Source organism: Vipera ursinii, assembly GCF_947247035.1.
Source record: "Vipera ursinii genome assembly, chromosome: 2".
Taxonomy (NCBI): domain Eukaryota; kingdom Metazoa; phylum Chordata; class Lepidosauria; order Squamata; family Viperidae; genus Vipera; species Vipera ursinii.
In genome coordinates, this window is record NC_139513.1 from 107,844,788 (window position 1) to 107,864,461 (window position 19,674).

The window sequence follows — 19,674 nt, forward strand, 5'->3', positions numbered from 1 at the left end:
AGGAATGGGTGAATTTAATTCAGATGACCATCAGGTATACTACTGCAGGCAAGAATCCCTCAGAAGAAATGGAGTAGCCTTCATAGTCAATAAAAGAGTAGGAAAAGCAATACTGGGATACAATCCTCAAAATGACAGAATGATCTCAGTTCGAATCCAAGGCAAACCATTCAATATCACAGTAGTCCAAGTCTATGCCCAACCACCGGTGCTGAAGAGGATGAAATTAACCGGTTCTATGAAGCCCTACAGCACCTTATAGAACTAACACCAAAAAATGATGTCCTTATCATCATGGGGGATTGGAATGCTAAAGTAGGAAGCCAAAAGATAACCGGAATAACAGGCAAGTTTGGCCTTGGAGTACAAAATGAAGCAGGGCACAGGCTGATAGAATTTTGTCAAGAGAATACGATGGTCATAGCAAACACTCTTTTCCAACAACCCAAGAGACGGCTCTACACATGGACATCACCAGACGGTCAACACAGAAATCAGATTGACTATATGCTCTGCAGCCAAAGATGGAGAAGCTCTATACAGTCAGTAAAAACAAGACCAGGAGCTGACTGTGGCTCAGACCATGAGCTTCTCGTTGCAAAGTTTAGGCTTAAACTAAAGAAAGTAGGGAAAAGCGCTAGGCCACTCAGGTATGAATTAAATCATATCCCTGTTGAATATACAGTAGAGGTGACAAATAGATTTAAGGAATTAGATCTGATAGACAGGGTGCCTGAAGAACTATGGACAGAGGTTCGCAACATTGTACAACAGGTAGCAACCAAAACCATCCCAAAGAAAAAGAAATGCAAGAAAGCAAAATGGCTGTCTGAAGAAGCTTTGCAAATGGCTGAGGAAAGGAGGGAAGCAAAAGGCAAGGGAAAAAAAGAAAGATACGCCCAATTGAATGCAGAATTCCAGAGAATAGCTAGAAGAGATAAGAATGCCTTCTTATATGAACAGTGCAAAGAAATAGAAGAAAACAATAGAATAGGGAGGACCAGAGAACTTTTCAAGAAAATTGGAGAGATGAAAGGAACGTTCAATGCAAAAATGGGCATCATAAAGGACCAAAATGGCAGGGACCTAACAGAGGCAGAAGAGATTAAGAAGAGATGGCAAAATTACACAGAAGAACTATACAAGAATGAGCTTAACATCCCTGACAATCACAATGAGGTGGTCACTGACCTCGAGCCAGACATCCTAGAATGTGAAGTGAAGTGGGCCTTAGAAAAGCTGAGCAACAAAGCTAGTGGAGGTGACAGTATTCCAGCTGAGCTATTCAAATCTTAAAAGACGATGCAGTAAAAGTGCTACACTCAATTTGCCAGCAAATTTGGAAAACTCAACAGTGGCCACAGGATTGGAAAAGATCAGTTTACATTCCAATTCCAAAGAAAGGCAGTGCCAAAGAATGTTCAAACTATCGCACCATTGCACTCATTTCTCATGCTAGTAAAGTTATGCTTAAAATCCTACAAGCTAGACTTCAGCAGTATGTGGATTGAGAACTACCAGAAGTACAGGCAGGATTTCGAAGAGGCAGAGGAACTAGAGATCAAATTCCCAACATACGCTGGATCATGGAGAAAGCTAGAGAGTTCCAGAAAAACATCTACTTCTGCTTCATTGACTATGCTAAAGCCTTTGATTGTGTGGATCATAACAAACTGTGGCAAGTCCTTAAAGACATGGGTGTACCAGACCATCTTATTTGTCTCTTGAGAAACCTATATGCGGGCCAAGAAGCAACAGTGAGAACTGGACACGGAACCACTGATTGGTTCAAAATTGGGAAAGGAGTCCGGCAAGGCTGTATACTGTCGCCTTGCCTATTTAACTTATATGCAGAGCACATCATGAGAAAGGCAGGGCTAGATGAATCAAAAGTTGGAATTAAGATTGCCGGAAGAAATATCAACAACCTAAGATATGCAGATGATACCACTCTAATGGCAGAAAGTGAAGAGGAACTGAAGAGTCTCTTGTTGCGAGTGAAGGAGAGTGCAAAAGTTGGGTTGAAACTAAACATTAAGAAAACCAAGATCATGGCATCCGGCCCTCTCAATTCCTGGCAAATAGATGGGGAAGAAATGGAGGTACTGACAGATTTTATTTTCCTGGGCTCCAAGATCACTGCAGATGGGGACTGTAGCCAAGAAATTAAAAGACTCTTGCTCCTCGGGAGGAAAGCCATGGCAAATCTAGACAGCACACTAAAAAGCAGAGACATCACCCTGTCAACAAAAGTGTGTATACTCAAGGCTATGGTCTTCCCAGTTGCAATGTATGGCAGTGAAAGTTGGACCATAAAAAAGGCTGAGCGCCAAAGAATTGAGGCCTTTGAATTATGGTGCTGGAGAAGACTCCTGCGAGTCCCTTGGACTGCAAGGCGATCAAACCGGTCAGTCCTAGAGGAGATCAACCCTGACTACTCTTTAGAAGGCCAGATCCTGAAGCTAAAACTCAAGTACTGGCCACCTAATGAGAAGGAAGGACTCACTGGAGAAGAGCCTAATGCTGGGAAAGATTGAGGGCAATAGAAGAAGGGGACGACAGAGAATGAGGTGGCTGGATGGAGTCACTGAAGCAGTAGGCGTGAGCTTAAATGGACTCCAGAAGATGGTAGAGGACAGGAAAGCCTGGAGGAATGTTGTCCATAGGGTCGCGATGGGTCGGACACGACTTCACAACTAACAACAACAGTGTTGTTATATAATCCTGAACTGCCAGCAGTAATTTTATTTAGTTTCAGGTAAACCCTTTCTAACATTGTATATGTATAGAATATTTTCCCCGTTTTTAAAGTTCCTTTTAATTCCAGAAATTGTCATTTACTACAAAACTATTATCAGCAATTTATTATCAGATTCTAAAAGGAGCAGCAATATCATCCACATTTACAGTGTGTGACTGACAACAAGAAACAAAATTCAGAATCCAAGCATTCTCTACTGAAAACTAAAGAATCAAGCGAAATTCATCAAATAAATAATGGCTTCATTTTGCTTTTGCAGATCTACACAAAAAAAGTCTGACAGAACTAAAAACAGAAGATGAAAAAACACCCAACAAACCCAGTTTATTCTACATACTGAGAGCCATTACTTCAAAGAAATTTCAGACTAGGATGTTTGTATTTCTCGTAGTTATTAGGGCAATTAATTACTTCAGACTCAAATTGAAATATGTGCTTCAGAGCATGTGAAATAGATGCCACATGATACCGGAAAAAGATGTGGCAGAAATGCATACACAGTTCTAGTTAATATCTTTAATATGAAATACCTCATAAATATTATTTCTCAATAAACTGTGTTCTCACTTCAAGAGATATTGGAGTAGGGCCACAGAAACCCGGGCCACTTTTAATCATAGAAATTCATTGGGTGACTTTCAGCCAGTTATACTCTCATAAATAATCCTCTCACAGGTTTGTGGGGATAAAATGAAATAAAATCCCTGTATAAGTCAGTGCGACCTTATGGTAGTAATTCAGTCTATAAATCTAACAAATAAATGAATAAAGCTGTTTAAGATACTTCTTGTCTTATTCTATTTTAGAAAACCTAGGTGCACCTATTATAGCTTATATTCCACAAGGCTTCTTCCACTCTAGGTTTTCAGTGAATTAATTATTACAAGGTTGGATGATCCACATGTTCTCCTCTGCACCCAGAGACTGGGCCATTGGAATTTTGTTCAGAAATTGTCACTTTTCAATGTTATTTTTTTTGAGGTCCCTTGTCAAAAATAAGAAATATCTGAGCTGCTGACCTCAAGTAAATAACCTAAAATTTTCTCCTTGAATCTCAGTGGTTCCATTTTCAATCATTTTGGAAAGATGAACTTTGGACTTTAAAAGTAGAAATGTGAGCTATTCACTTCCCAGATTTTTCCTGCTACTACACCCATCCTTATGCCCCCCCAGCCCAAAGCAAGTTTGCACCATCCTTTTTTGTATAATTGTCATCATTCCAATAATAATTCCTTACACCCACCTTTAAGCCCCCCCCAACCCAAGTCAAAAGTTTGTGCCATCCTTTTTTGTATAATTGCCATCATTCCAATAATAACCCACAGGCCTCCAGCTGATTAGGAGAGTGATTCTGCAGCCCCATCCAGGGAAAATTGCTAAATACTAGTGCAGCAATGGGCAAGGAGGAAGACCATCTAATCTTTTAGCTTAGTAGGAGACCGAACTATTCATAATACCACTAGCTATGTTATATTAAAATACAGTTATAATAAAAATCACAGTAAAGAAGAAGGCATTGTTTCTCTGTTCAGATTTTGGAAATATTAAGGAATTGTTGAAGACACCTATCAACACAAGCTATCACGAATGATAACCACACAAGATTCTAGAATGTCACAAGCAAACCTAAACAGGAATAAACTAAGCATTAGGTCAATCTGGATCTAAAATTGATATCCAAGAGGAAAATTCCTATTCCAAGATTCCTATGGAATTTGCATGGGTATGTGAGATAGCCACGGATATATATTTCATGGAACTGCCATCCGTATGGCAATCACATATATAGATATTACTTGCACAGCAAACTGTGTGAACATACAGTAGTATTCTTCCATACAAGAATGTTTCAATGTTGCTTTCTCATAGGATCAACTAGTATGGCTAATGAAGAAAGATTTGAGATTCTGGTTTACCTACTTTGGATGAATCACAGTTTCACCACCTCTGCTCTCTGGATACTCAATTCTCCTGTTCTCTCTGAACAGATTATTTAAGGTGGGTTTACCTCAAATGAGCCTCAAAACTGAAACTGGCCTTGCATGGTCTGCCATTGTTAAGACATTTTGGCCCACTTCAAACAGATTTAGGGGTTTGTAACAAATCCATATGAGGACACTTTATAAGATCTGAAGTTTTTCAAGTCAGAAACAAATAGAACATGATGGACATTTAAATGTATGCAACATGAGAAAAACTAGAAAAGCAATTTCGGGTCTATAGGCCTTTCTATAGGCATCTGGGCTGGCTGGCGAGACACTTGAAAAGAAAAATGATGTAGAACAGTATGTAATTGAGTATAATTCTTCTAATATTCTGAGTCAGTTCTGTTGTTAGCAGGTGTGCGGATATTATATTTAACAGCATTGTCCACAAAGAATTAGGCAAGGAAATAACAACATGCTAAAAAGAAATGGAGAGTGCCCAGCTATTGGCAATAAATAAACACACATATAAATCTGAATGTAGATGAAACAAGCTTTTAGTTTTAACTTAAAAGAACAATCCCTAGATATTATACTTAAATCTGATTACTGTCTGGATTCAAACTAAATGTTTAACCTATTTAACAAACTCATCCATTTTCTGAGTTAACACAATGTAATGAATCACCATTTCAATTCAGAACCAAACCAACATGAAATTTTTAAAAATATCCATGGTTTGAAGGTTGTGAATATGCAGTATAAGAGCTAATGCTTTAATTGACTTATTGACTTATTGAGAACCAAGTCAGAAACCTGTAAGCACAACATACGAAACATCCTATATTTAGCCTGGAACTTGGAATCTCACCCTTTTCAGACATACACAGGCACTAATCTTGCAGAGAAACTCTAAATAATTTTAAGCACACAATTGCGCTTTAAAAGCATTCTCAGTCCAATGCTTTCATTCCTCTCCACTCTACATCAAAAGACCATTAAGCCTTAGTGTGATTCTTTCAAAGTCCATTTTTTAAAAAAATAATCCATTCATCTGCACATCTCTAGATTCTTCCTTTGCCCCAACTGATGTTTCACAGATGTGAACATAGACCATATTCACGTGTTCACTAACTATAGACAACCGTTAAACCACCCGAACGTATTCTATGAATCCAGCCCATTTACCTAGTTTATTGCAAATGTGTTGTGCAACACCCACTCAAAAAATCGGATGCGTCCACGTGGACAAGTCACTTCTTTACCTTTACCTCTACCTCGCAGTTAGGGTTAACTGCCTGCAATTAGTGCAGGTTCGAGTCCCACCAGGCTCAAGGTTGACTCAGCCTTCCATCCTTCCGAGGTAGGTAAAATGAGGACCCAGATTGTTGGGGGCAATTAAGCTGACTTTGTAATAATGCCGCTTGGGGGTGTGTGTGAAAGCCCTAATAAGCAGGCATAGACATAGAATGAAGGCTACTGCTAAGCTTGTAAGCCGCCCTGAGTCTTCGGAGAAGGGCGGGATATAAATGGAATTAAAATAAAAAATAAAAAAACTGTGAACCCCTTTGACACGGGGCTTCAGGGCACCTCCTAATCCGGGCCATGCCACCTTAGTTAGGGACTCCCACTCATTGTACAGCTCTCTTTCTACAAACTCCTCCTTCCCACTCTTTTCCTTATTTTCCTTCCCAACTCGAGACGTAGTTCCTGGGCTTCCTTCCCCTTTCCTAGCTTCCTTCCTCAACGCTCAGGAAAACAGGCCTCGGCTTCAGCTCCTTCCCCTCTGCCGCGTCCCTCCCGCCCCCTTGGCGGCATCTCCCTTCCCCCAACCCGTCGGTTTCCAAGCTGGGCCTGCGATTGCCAGTAGACAGGGCTCCCTTCCCCTCCCTTACTAGGCCGAGCCCGGGCCGGACTGATCTCCAGGTTGAGGTCGATGCGCCGGCGGGCTTCCCTGTTCTCCTGTTTCAGCTTGGCCTCCAAACGGGACAGCTTCTGCTCCAACGAGGACGCTGCCATCTTTTTTCCCCCCCTCCCCCGGAGCCGCCGCCGCCGCCGCCGCCGCGCAGCCAGAATGCACAAACACCGCAACGCGCAGGCGCGGCACGAACCAACCAGGCCACCGTAACTCCAATCTCCTCCTCCGGCCCCGGTTTGATCCGACGCTTGTTTTGCCTGGCAGGGACTGACGCTCGCGCGCGTGCGCGCAAAGCTGAAACCGGCTTCCCTTTCCCCCCCCGGTGCCGTTCGGCGCTTGCGGGGCGCCTCGGAGGTGTCTGGCGGTTAGTGCCCGTTGCTGATCTGCGTTAACATTTGGGGAGACGACCAGGCGATCCTGCCGTGAGGTTGATCGAAGCGCCCGTCTAAGCCTCAGGTTTTCCGATCGCTAGTTCATAAGTAAGCCAAACTGCGGCTCGCTCATGAGCTTGTATGTTGTGGCTCACTTACGAACTGGTTAGTAGGATTTGCAACTCCTGTGATTTCGTAATTAGGAAGATTTTTGTGGATGAGTGAACTATAGTTTAACACAGATGGCCAGGGACATCTTAAAACAGTGGTCTTCAAACTTGGCCCTTTTATGACTTGTGGACTTCAACTCCCAGAATTCCTCAGCCAGCATGCCTGGCTGAGGAATTCTGGGAGTTGAAGTCCACAAGTCATAAAAGGGCCAAGTTTGAAGACCCCTGTCTTAAAAGTTAACACGACAAGGAAAGGTTATTAAACACACGAGTAGAGAATAATTATAAATATGTTTAAATTAAATTTAAAAGCTAAGCCAAAATGCATCTGTCAGAAGAATTTCCCGGTTCGTTTCCAGCTGGGGAAAGCCGAGGATGAAGAAATTTGAGGACAGCAGCTACCGCAAAGCAGGTCTTTTATTTCAGGAAGGCAAAAAAGGGACAGAGAAGTGACTTCACCGTTCCTGCCTTGCAAGGTGGTCTCCCAGTCTTGAGTTGTGATTTTTATATGATTTTTCTGCCCTAGGGCTGTGGGTTTGCTGGTTCCTCCTTTTGTGTTTTAATGGTTGTCCAATGTTCCCTTTCTTGTCTTAAGTGATATTTTTTTTTGTCCAGTTTAGGGGCAGCAGTTCTTGGTGGCTTTGCTATTTGATTTTCCCAATTGCTGGCTTGCCTCAGGCAAGCGGGGGTTTTGCAACATTTTATAAGGTGTCACAGAAGTTCACTTTTTTTTACAGGAATTTTTCTAATGGGGATGAGAATATGGGAGTTTTGTCAGGGTATATCTTCCAACACATAACTGTGTGTGTCATCAGTCTCTTGCATACCTCAAGTTTTTGCTGGTTAGATTAACAATTTTGCCCAAGAAAATCATCCCCCAAACCTCTATCCTTTTAGTGCTCAAAAATAACTCAGCGAGGGATAATTTATAGACAACATTAGGGTTTATAAGTAGTTGTTCCACTGACTGTTAAATACACTATGTGTGTGTGTTGTTTCTTCCCCCTTTCGCCATATATCTGCTTTGGCATGCTGAGGAATCTATGGGGCAGATTTGGAGGGCACAGTGCCCTAACCCAATCTCTTCAGCTCATTAACTCCTTCATGAAGTTTCAAATTGTTCATCAACCCCCAAACATGTGATATTTAACAAATGCTAGTTCAATTATTATTAAATAACAATTAAAATGGATAATTCCATTGATCCTTTGTCAGCTTGAAGAACCCTAGAGGACAAGAATAATGTCTCAAGTGTGTGGTTTGGGGTGTGTGTGTGTGTGTGTGTGTGTGTGCTTCAGCTTGCCCAGTACTGGATTTCTTCTTATTTGCTACTTGCTTTGAATAAAAATGTCCCTTGAACAATTAGCCTTGAACATTAAAAGCATTTGGCTTTATCCAATAAACATGTAACAGAACCTAGTAGTGAGTCCCACCTTTTCTATCATAATCTCTTTAGAACAGGGGTTCCCAACTGGGGGTGCTCACACTTCCTGGGGGTGTGAGACAATATTGCAAGGGGTGCAAAAATTTGGCTTTTCAAAATTATAATGTACATGCATAATTCGTTGCCGTTATTTTGAACTTTTGTAAGGGGTGCGAGAATATATCGGAAGTGTTCTAGGGGTGCGGGGTATAGAAAAGGTTGGGAGCTGCTGGTTTAGAAGTACCTCCAAAAGTAGGCTAGACTATTAAGGTCAGTGTAGGGAAAGGGACGCGGTAGCTCAGTGGGTTAGGACGCTGAGCTTGTCGATCAGAAGGTCGGCAGTTTGGCGGGTCGAATCCCGAGTGCCGCGTAACAGAGTGAGCGCCTGCTACTTGTCCCAGCTTCTGCCAACCTAGCAGTTCGAAAGCACGTAAAAAATGCAAGTAGAAAAATAGGGACCACTACGGTGGGAAGGTAACAGCGTTCCGTGCGCCTTTGGCATCTAGTCATGCCGGCCACATGACCACAGATATGTCCTCGGACAAGCGCTGGCTCTTCGGCTTTGAAACTGAGATGAGCACCGGCCCCTAGAGTCGGAAACGACTAGCACGCATGTGCGGGGGAACCTTTATCTTTAGGGAAAGGAGGCACCTGTTAAAAACCCAGAACAGAAAACAAGCCCACTGAAAAGTTCCCAGGCCTCATGAAAACTTACCACCAAATGTAAATTGTTAATGTGGCCTGCCAGCATGCATTTCATCAGTCAAATTCAGCTCCTGCCTCTTGGGTCACTACTTCTGAGCATATAGGCAGGATTGTAAAGGAAGAAGTAAATCAAAGTGCTTAATGCAACTATGCACTGATCATTCCAAACAGAGGTTGAACTGATTTATGTAGTCTCTTAAGCTGCATCCATGAGCTCCATTATAGAGACGTAAGAGACCATTAGGTATGTAATGGTCCCTGACTATAATTGGCTTGGGTGCTGCTTTCGGTGAAGTCTTCCACATGTTCTAGCCAGAGACTTCTGCAAAATAGCACTTCCTGCGATCTTTTTGGCTAAAAAAATTAGAAATGAAGGCACAAAAAGAAATATTTCAAGTGGTGACTTCCGGTTCCGCCCTGTAATGATGCGGCTGAGGGATTGCTGTGCTCCGCACCCCACGGCTGATTTCGCCCTGCCAGGGGACTCTAAATGGGTCAAAAGTCACCCCGGAGAGGCAACAAAGAAGGACGGGCGCCCCGATGACCATGGAATGACGGCGGTTGATCTGCTCAGTCCGGGGGAAGACCTCCAACCCGACAGGAGAAAGGCTAGCTGAACAACAGTGTCTAGCCCAAGCTACCAGCAGCCGAAGTTCAAAAGCACGAACCAAAACAACAGTGAACATCGTGCTTGAAACTGGGTGAGAATATCGATCTTCTCTCTTCTATTCTGTAACTGATTCCCTGGGCTTTCCTACTCCTACTCCTGGCATATGGCTTCTGACTTCAAATGGCTTCAATTATGATCTTTATATTTTCAAACCTGAGCTACCAATATTCTCCTTTATCAATCTTTGTAATAATTAAACAGTGAACTATACAGTAAAAACTGAAGAAGCTTCTTAGATGAGAAGTGAAATATCTTCAAGGAAAAACAAAGAAAGTCCAGTTGCTTCTTGAAAAACGCACCTTTGGGACAATTAAACAGAGAATATACATAGAAACTGGTGAGTCCCAGACCAGACAGGAAGCCGTATTTCTGTTTCCAAAACTGTAACAGGAAAGAGCTGCTGGATTGGGGGCAGGCAGGAGGAATAGATCCCAGCCTTTGCCCAGAGTGTGACTCCACTGGACAGTGCCTTGCCCAGGCTTTGACTCCATTGGAGGGAAGGTCCCACAAAGGGGGTCAGGGTTGAGGGCAACGGCCTGGGACTGAGTTAGGTAGGAGTGAGGGGTACACCTCACTTTGCAACAGGGCTCCTTCTCTACTGAGCCAGTGGCTTCATTACTCCCAGCTGCTCTGCACGTAAGAGCCACCACTGTACGCCCAGCTCCAACATCCATGGCAACCTCAACCAGCACTGTGCAACCATCCCTTGAGCCTAAGGAGCCAAAGAGAAATAGCAAAAAAAAAAAAACCTTGCAGCTTTGCAGGAACATTTTTAATTGAATAAATGTATGTGATCCTCTTCATTTTCTTCCCTTTTGACTGACAAGATACTTTTTTTTATCAGTGCTTTGGGATTGCTGCTTCCTTGTGTTATGCTCAAATACATCCAGAGAATGTGAAGGAAAAAGAGAATCCATCTCTGGGTGTTGAGCTTTGAGCTATTACTTTTAGGAACTGGCAGCCTCCCCCCCCCATTTTGCACTAAACTTTCTGTAGAGTCATCTTAGCTTCTGCATTTACCCTCCCTTCTTTTTGTCTTTCGAATAGCGTGAATCTCATTTTTAAAAATACATTGCATTTGTTTTGAGCACCTTTTCCTATTAGCCTTTTCCCTGCCATGACATCCCTTCATCGGTCAACAGTATTAAAATCAACCTTTTTAAAGTCCAAGATATATCTTGACTAAACTCAGCTTTTGTTTTCCTTAACATTAAGAATTCTTGCAATTATGTGATTATCCTTCCCTGAATTTCTTGCTACTTTTACTTCCTCAACAAAGCTTTTCTTATTACTTAGGATCAGGCCAAGGTCTGATCCTGTGCCTTCCTCTGCCTCCAAAGGAGAATATTGTCAGTAACACAAATTTCCTATTTTGGCATATATTAATTATCTCTCAATAAATGTTGGGGTATTTAAATTTCCCCTCTACTTTATGCATGCTTCCTCTCTTTTCAGTGTGAAACAAACACATGTACATAGAAACACAGTTTCTAACAAACCTTTATTAGAGACTTTTCAGGAGGTGATATTGTTGCCCTTCCCAGCAAGGCACAGACAAGGAAGCAAGAATTACACAGACTTCTATAAAGTGTGTTTAATGTTAGGAATGGAGGTAAATTGGAGAAACTTGGAAATGGCAGCAAATTTCCTGTCTTCTTGCATTAGTGGCTGATTAAGATAGTGTCTCTTTGAACCATCTGAATTTCTTCCTCCTAAGCTTTTTGCAGCCTGAGCTGAGCTTCTGTTTATTACCAAATTCTTCCTTATGCTTTATGTCCAATGTTCCTCCCATGACTTTTCCACTTCCCATAATCTCTCATAACAAACATGTTAGTAATTTAAAATAAAACCAGCTCCTATGGTAAGAGTTATTCATTTAAATTCCTCTGACATATATTTATCACTTGTTCTTCATTTCACCAACAAATATACTTAAAAGAAAAGGAAAAGAATGCTTTTTCAATATTGGTTTTTTAGTCAGAGAATTTGACCCTTTAGTTATAGTCTATCCAGTTTCCACAACAGTATTAGTTGCAATGAAGTGTGCTCTGGATTTAACCTGAATTTTGTTCAGTGTGTTTCTGCTCACTTATAGCCTATGGAGGAGCAGGATTCACATTCTTCTACTTTTTCCTCTTCCATTTCCTCTGTTTTCAATTTATAGAGTATACTCCCTTTTATGTTTATAAAATAAGCACTAATTTCTTGGTTTTTAAACTGAGGGACTTAGCAATAAGTTAACAACAGTCAGACCAGGTCTTTTATTTTTTACCCAAAGCCCACTGCAGTCAATTTATGACCTAGTATTTACCTCCAATTCATTCATCAATTCCTAAACTTATTTTCCCTTGGGATAAATGTTTCATTCCAGGCTTATTATCATATGACTTGTTTCCAATATAACTTTCTCTTCTCGTAAGGCATAATTTTTAGCAAGGAGTGATTCCTCTCTGAGATACTGTAGGAAAAAAAGGTACAGGCAGCCCATAAGATTTTTATATTAATACTAAATTAATCTGGGCTATTTTCAAAGAGGATTTCTTCCTTTTTTTATTTGCAATTGTTTTAATATTTTCTTCTTTTTGGTAAGTGGATCACACGTGTTTTTATGGCACCTGAAACAGTAACTCTCAGGTTTGGGCCTTTGTAATCAATAAGATACTTTATTAAGGCTTTGTTAGAATGCTTATTCTGTTATAAGAATATCTGTTTTGGTGACAGGGAACGATAATGGCAACTAACCTTGTTTTTATTACCCAATTTACCACTGGAGACTACATCCAGCATGTCATTCTTATGCATGGCTGATAAGAAATTAGCAAGCCGCCACGAATAGAGTTGATTACACTGGTCAGCCATGTGTAGCAAAAAAGCAAAATCATTCTGTCCATCTGGAATATCAAAGACCCGACTGTCTTCATGCGCTTGCTTAAAAGAATATTTCTGCAGTGGTTGCCACAAAAGCCATAAGAGTGAATAAACCCCCACGACTCCATACAGGAATACTAAAAAAATATAAGTAGCTATCAATTTCTGTAGAATGAAAGCCATGCTATGGGTACAGATGAATGTAGAATAGCCAATGAGGTTTTGTATGTCTGCCAGGCAAACATGCTTGAAGGAGATGGATCCTATACAGTTTAAGGTATAACCTAGCACAGTTAGAACCTTTGCCGTTTTGAGAAAGGTTTGTCCCAAATAGATTCTATAAATCATCCTACCACCTTCAGTGTGTGCTCTGAATCTACGGATCTTCTCAAAAAGGGCCTGGCCAAGTTCCCGATCCTTTGCATCCAGGATGGGAGAAGGAGGAGGAGACTTGAGTTGTCCTAGATACCCCATATTCACAGTATTTGTGCGTGCACCTAGGAAATGCTGGCAACCTATTTCAGAGAGAGCCTTGGTGGTCCAAGGTGACTCAAAACATTTTGTGAGAATGGACAAGAAGTGTTCAATCTTTGATGAAGTCTTAGGATATCGGAACCAGAAGTTGTTGCTTGCCATTAAGAACAGTGAATTGACAAGTGCAAAGTAAGGGAAATACTTCAAGAACCAGGGCAGAACTTTCTGATAACAGACATAGCTGATGTATAGATACTGTTGGTAGTCCAGATTGATGGAGCGATGACTGTTTGCCACAGGAAGCTCTTCGCTGATGGTTTGATCCATAGCTCGAGTCTTGGGTACAACTGCTGAAGTTTCATTTAGCTTATAATTCAGAGGAAGACAAGTCATGTTATCAACAGAGATTAGTAGAGTTCCTGAGAGAAGAGAAATCATCAGCATTGCTAGTACCAAATAGTCCATTAGGACATCCCACCAAGGCTTCAAAGACTGGAACTGGGCAAGGCTGTCATTGAAGAAAGTGACTTCTGACAGGGTAAACATCACTAGAAAAAACAGGAATAATTAATAGGAATTGAGTAATTTGTTTGACTGTTGCACTAAAACAAACGAAGATTTTAGAGCCTTTATTGTCTTAACCAGTTTGAGAGCTCGGAAGACAAAGATCTTATAACAGAAAAAAAATTATAAAATACTGTTATCTGCTCTTAGGAAAAACTATATGTGGTTTATCTGCTGAAAAATGGTTGAACAAACAATGTTTAGTAGAAATGCAAATTAGGCTACAAAAAAAAATTGAACTGAAATACATTGTCCCATCTGCTGTAGAGAGAAGTATAGGTAATCCTCCACTTATGACCACAATTGGGACCAGAATTTTGGTCATAAGTCGGGACAGTTGTAAATTGAGGCACCCACATGTTCGGACTTAATTTTACGGCAGTCATTAAGCAAGCCATGTGATCATAACTCTGAATCACAAATCACTGAACAAATCATAGGGTCATAAGTGAGAACCCATTCCTAAATGAATGGGGGTTTTTTGCTGGAAACCAGAAAAAACATTGCAAATCACAGTCACAGGGCCGCAGGACACTGCGGCCAGTCATAAATGTGAACTGGTTGCCAAGCACCCGAAATGCTGCCGTTACTGTGGGGGAGGGGGAGCGGCATGAGATTATGCAACCACCAGAAGTACTTTATGGGCTGTAAAGCACGCTTTCTGAGGCCACTGTAACTCTGAATGCCTGCTAAATGGCCAACTGTAAATCGAGGACTACCTGTAGCATAATATTCAACCTATATTATCAGGGAAGCAAAAGTTCAAATATCTTTCAAATGCTTGTCTTTTACTGAATGTAAAGTATTAATAAACAAAGAAATACAATAAAAATCCTATTGCAAATCTAAAAGGTATCCGTTCCTGAGCTGATGACCTTGTTTGCCTTTTTTTTTCCAAGTAAGCCTTGGGCGGGGGACAAACACATTATAGTATTAACTCAAGTTTCTTATAGTTTGGGTCATTTTGTTATTGCATGTTTTCTAAACTGCCTTAAGACTAATGTTAGCTTCTAGTCTATTAAGTATTAGACGAAGTATGTAATTCATTAGCTGAGTTGGTCTTTGTTTTAGAGTGTTATATAGCCTGATTGATGTGATTTGTAAACCATAGTTTACAGCTCAGTGTGCCATGTGGCAAAACAATACCTCCCACCTTACCGCTTGCCCACCTTACCCGCCACTGACCACGAGCCCCACGAACCTGCCTTCCCTCTCTTATTCTTTCCCTTCCTCAGTCCAGCATCAGCTCCTCACCTGCAGCAAGCCAATCCTGTCTGCAGTCAATCTGCTCTTCTATCCAGGTAGGTACCTGTTCCCAAATCTCCTCTCCTATATCTGTGATGGCCTACGGTTTCTGAGAGGCAACCCCTCAGCACAAGAGGCTTTCTTTCATCGCCATGGCAGCTGAATGCAGGAGCAAAGGACTGGAAGAGGGGAGAACAAAGCTACTGTGACCTAGCCAGGACTCATTAACGCTTTCAGCATGATTGCCCTCTCTTGAAATGCAAAGAGTAAAGCTTGAAGGAGGAGGAACAGAAAAACTAGCAAAAATCACTACATGTTAATCACAGAACTATTAAGAGAATTTTTTTTTAAAAAAATGCATTCCTCCAACAATGTCAAATAAGGCCAGCTGATGCTATGCAGTTTAATACTGGTATCCCACTATTACAATTACAGAGGCAAAACTCTCACACCAGGAGGCAGAAAAAAGTGGGATATCTGACAACATTTTCCATCCAAACTTTTAAACTTCAGTCCCTCGCCATGTCAAAGAAAACTTGTTTTTAACAATGCAGATTAAAGTGGAACACAGCAGATGAGGGGAAAAAATGGACTAAAGTTGGATACAGCTAGCCCAAAATTTATGTTGTTAAGTGAGAAATTTGTTAAGTTTTGCCCCATTTTATGACTTTGCCCCATTTGTTAAGCAAATGACTGCTGTTGCTAAATTAGTAACATTACTAAATTAGTAAATGAATCTGGTTTCTCCATTGACTTTGCTTCTCAGAAGGTTGCAAAAGAGGATCAACATGACTCTGGGACATTGAAACTGTCATAAATGTGAGACAGTTGTCAAGCATCTGAATGTAAATCAAGTGACCATGAGGATGCTGCAACAGTCATAAGTGTGAAAAATGGTCATAAGTCACTTTTTTCAGTGCTGTTGTAACTTCGAATTGGTCACTAAACGAACAGTTGTTAAGTAGAGGACTACCTGTATGGCAGTGAAAGAAATAAGAGTATGATAGGTGTGTGTGTGTGGAGACTCTATGGTGTCTCCTTCCCTGGATGCCTTAAGGACCAGAAACGAAGGAAGCATAGGAGACGGCTTTTTCATAATTTGATTCTCGTGAGAATCTTAGGTAGAAAGATCCTGGGATTGTGCTTAGCTTTTGAAGGAAGCATTCCCCAAAGTGTTCTTGGTTGTAACTAAGGCTTTTTCCTCTGTATCTTTCCTTCACTTCTGTTAACCTGTCTGGAAAAACTAGATGGCTGTCCATAAAGAAAGGGCAGTACCCGCAACCATCTTGATCTGCTTGCACATTCTCCACTCTTGAGTTGTGTTGCACAAAAGGCTGTTTATAAAAGAATTGCCTCCTTGCCAATTTTAAAGTGATGCATGGTTAGAGCCCTGTGCTTTTGTTTTGAAATTTTTCCAACTAATTAGGAAAAACAATCACTTAAAGGTTAATTGGGATAATAGAAATCATTAGAGGGAATAAAGATTTGGAGAACCATTTCACCACCTTGTCTCTTAGTGGATGTTTTATGGCTGGTTCTGGCATCTGTTTTGCAAATAGGCAACACCTTCCCAAGGAGGTCATTTTATGACTAAACCTATAACATGCTCTTTAAAAACCATGAGCAACCACAGCTCAAATATTTTACTCCCAGGCTTGTAGCTAGGGGTGGGTGTATAGGGACTAGCTCCCACGTTTTCCTCAAAACATGAGATAAATGTACTTTACATTTTTTTAGGCTTTCTGCAGGCCTACCACATACGCCTGTTCTAAATTATTTTACACTAGGACTCAGTAAGTTGGCTTCAAAGGCAAAAAAAAAAGGTTGGGGGGGAGGGAAGCACAAAAAGTTACACATACAGGTAGTCTTTATTCATAAACTCCTTTGTTTAGCAATTATGCAATTCCTCCAAGACAGATGTGTCCATTCCTAACATTCCATGGTTGTGATGATACCTGTAGTATAATCCCAGGAAAACAGTTTGGGTTTCAGTTAGGGTTGTCCTGATAGGGCTCCTGATGTCCACTAGATGGCAGCAAAGAGCCTCCTCTCAATTAGGTTCAATTGAAAATGAGTGGCTAGATAGAATCTCCATCAAGAATACCATTAATCACAAATCCATCTTATTCTTCCACCAGCACTCAAACAAACAGCGTGCTTAAATGTAGTGTAATGAATTTATTTGAGATATTTTAGACTCCATTTTAATAGCCTTAAGAGGAAGGAAATTTTGCTCATGGAAATATGCACGTTTCACTTGTTTCGTAATACGAGTAAAACAGCCTAAAATCTTCAGCAGGCTCCTGTTCGTTCTGCTGAGTGAGCCTTCAATTTCTGTTCCAAAGTTCTGCCCCGATATGCTGACTGACAGCATCTTAAAAAAATAAAGATTTCTTACAATAAAGCTCAATTTCTGATGACTTCAGGGACTTATATATGGAACTTTACGCAGCAATACGGAAATGGCATGCTATTCACTTCTTGGATTTTTTTCAACTTTTCTAGCCTTCACCCCTGAGGGTTCACATCACCACATCTGTCTATTCTTTCAAACCTGCAGCCATATTAAGTGAAAACCTCATTTAGTGATTGGCTTAGCATACATTTAATTAGGTTGCAGTTTTACTCTGTGCAATACAAGAACAGATCACTTCAACCACACAGCTCTATGCACCTGGCACATATCAATAGGTGAGGTTGCTTGTCCTTAGAAAGCTATGAAAAAAATTCAAAGACGGTTGACTCCTCATACAAAGGCAGTCTGTTTCTTGACTGGGTTTTCAAGATATACCGTAATATTCTGCATTTCTTTCCTAAAGATATCTCACAACAAATTGGTAACATGCAGAATGAAACTCCATCTGTGCATAATTTCCAGTGAGGTCTAACTAATTAGTTATCTGCCTTACCTTTAAAAAATCATGCTTAAGATATTCCGAACCATCACATTTTATCTTAGATAAAGGAGGAAAATTAGTTTCCCCCCCCATTCCTTAATTAACAACCACTAGGTGGCAACAAGATGTAACAGAAAACTTAATTAGTAATGATGAAACATTAGAGACCATTTAGGAGAAAAAGTACATTAAGAGGCTCTGATAGAAGATAAAAAGCATATGCAGTCCTTTCATGGTGTTTCCAGTCTGTAATGAGATCTGATTCTTGAAGTCTCTCTTATGTATGGTAAGTAAAAATGCTTTTGAATCAAGTTTGGCTCCTGGTGATTTTCATCATCTGGTCTATGCAACATTCCTACTGTGATAAGAAAGTGTTTTGCCATTGCCATTTGGGGGCTACTCTGTTTCCATTTGGAGGTGACAAAGAGGATCCAGTTGCCTGTGCAATGGTAGTGCATTTTACTTTTCCCCTGAAAGCCAAAGTGATCTCATGGTTACAGTTTTGGGGTTCCACCCAGCCTCCTTCACCATATTTTATGGATGGCCCAATTATGATTTCCATATCAATCCTCTTGTCCAGATGCCCCCACTGTATTCAGCTAAGATACAACCAAGACAGTCCAAAGGGCTACATTATAAAAGTGGTTGGTGTTTCTCTTTAACATCCTGCCTCAAAGACACCATGTCCCATCCCAAGACATCATGTACAGGTAATGTAGGAATCACTGGTGTGCATCAAGGAAGCAACCTGAAAGGACATGCTTTCTGTTGGAAGCCTTTCATTTCAGTTAGATCTGTCCCATTTCCTCTGAGACCAGTCCCTCCAAGTCTGGCTCTTGACCTCTTCGCCTCCCTTCAAATCCTCTTATGGTTACAAGGGAGATCAGAATTCCAGCTACCACAGCTACCGTTCATGTGTTAAAGTGTTTGGCAAACTCATCTAGAATGTGAAGCCTTAAAATTAAATGTAAAGTATATTTACCTTCTCTTTTTAGGATAAAGTGAAATTAAGGTCAGCAGAAGAAGTTAGCAGTGTTAGAAGTGCCTATACACCCACCCCTAGCTACAAGTCTGGGAGTAAAATATTTGAGCTGTGGTTGCTCATGGTTTTTTAAGAGCATGTTATAGGTTTTGTCATAAAATGGCCTCCTTGGGAAGGTGTTGCCTGTTTGCAAAACGGATGCCAGAACCAGCCATAAAACTCTTGACAATTGTTGTAATTGCAAACATACATACATACTGTACATACATACATATATACATAGTGTTGGTACTTAGGGTTGGTGTCAGAGACCAAAAATACAAAACAAACATTAGGTTTAAAGTCCGTCATGAATTAGACCTTTATATCAAATCTCTTCTATCACCAGCCATCTGTACTTTCAACTGGAGGTGAACCGGATACACCATGGATAGAATCAGTGCTTTTTTTTTTGTAAAAGAAAAAGGTGGCAGAACTCACACACGTCATACAACCCGCCTTGCTTACCCTACAAGGTTCCATCCAAAAAAGGTGCCGGAACTCCATTCTGAGCGTTCTATGAGAAAAAAAGCCCTGGATAGAATGCTCGTGGTTTATCATTACATGAATTGGCATATCAATTAACCAGTTAAACTACTGGTAAATGTTGGTAATTCATACTAAATGAAGATAAATAAATAATAACGATTGGGTCTTCATAG

At 40.8% G+C, this 19,674-nt stretch overlaps 1 protein-coding gene and 1 long non-coding RNA gene across 3 annotated transcripts in view; one reads left to right on the plus strand and one right to left on the minus strand.

Annotated features, from left to right (window-relative positions):
• Nucleotides 1–6,727, minus strand: part of MAP2K7 (mitogen-activated protein kinase kinase 7) — a 34,223-nt gene extending 27,496 nt beyond the window's left edge. Inside the window, exon 1 of one of the 2 annotated variants that reach the window (XM_083351767.1) lies at nucleotides 6,582–6,727. In XM_083351767.1, coding sequence (XP_083207893.1) covers nucleotides 6,582–6,705 — 124 coding nt within the window. In that variant the 5' untranslated portion in view covers nucleotides 6,706–6,727. The remainder of the gene's footprint in view (nucleotides 1–6,581) is intronic. The other variant, XM_083351766.1, reaches the window with a different exon arrangement.
• Nucleotides 6,728–9,721: 2,994 nt separating this feature from the next.
• Nucleotides 9,722–19,591, plus strand: LOC310633849. Its single transcript, XR_014491100.1, has 3 exons — nucleotides 9,722–9,974; nucleotides 15,085–15,150; nucleotides 19,362–19,591. It is a non-coding gene; the product is annotated as an uncharacterized lncRNA (long non-coding RNA).
• The last annotated feature ends 83 nt before the right edge of the window (nucleotides 19,592–19,674 follow it).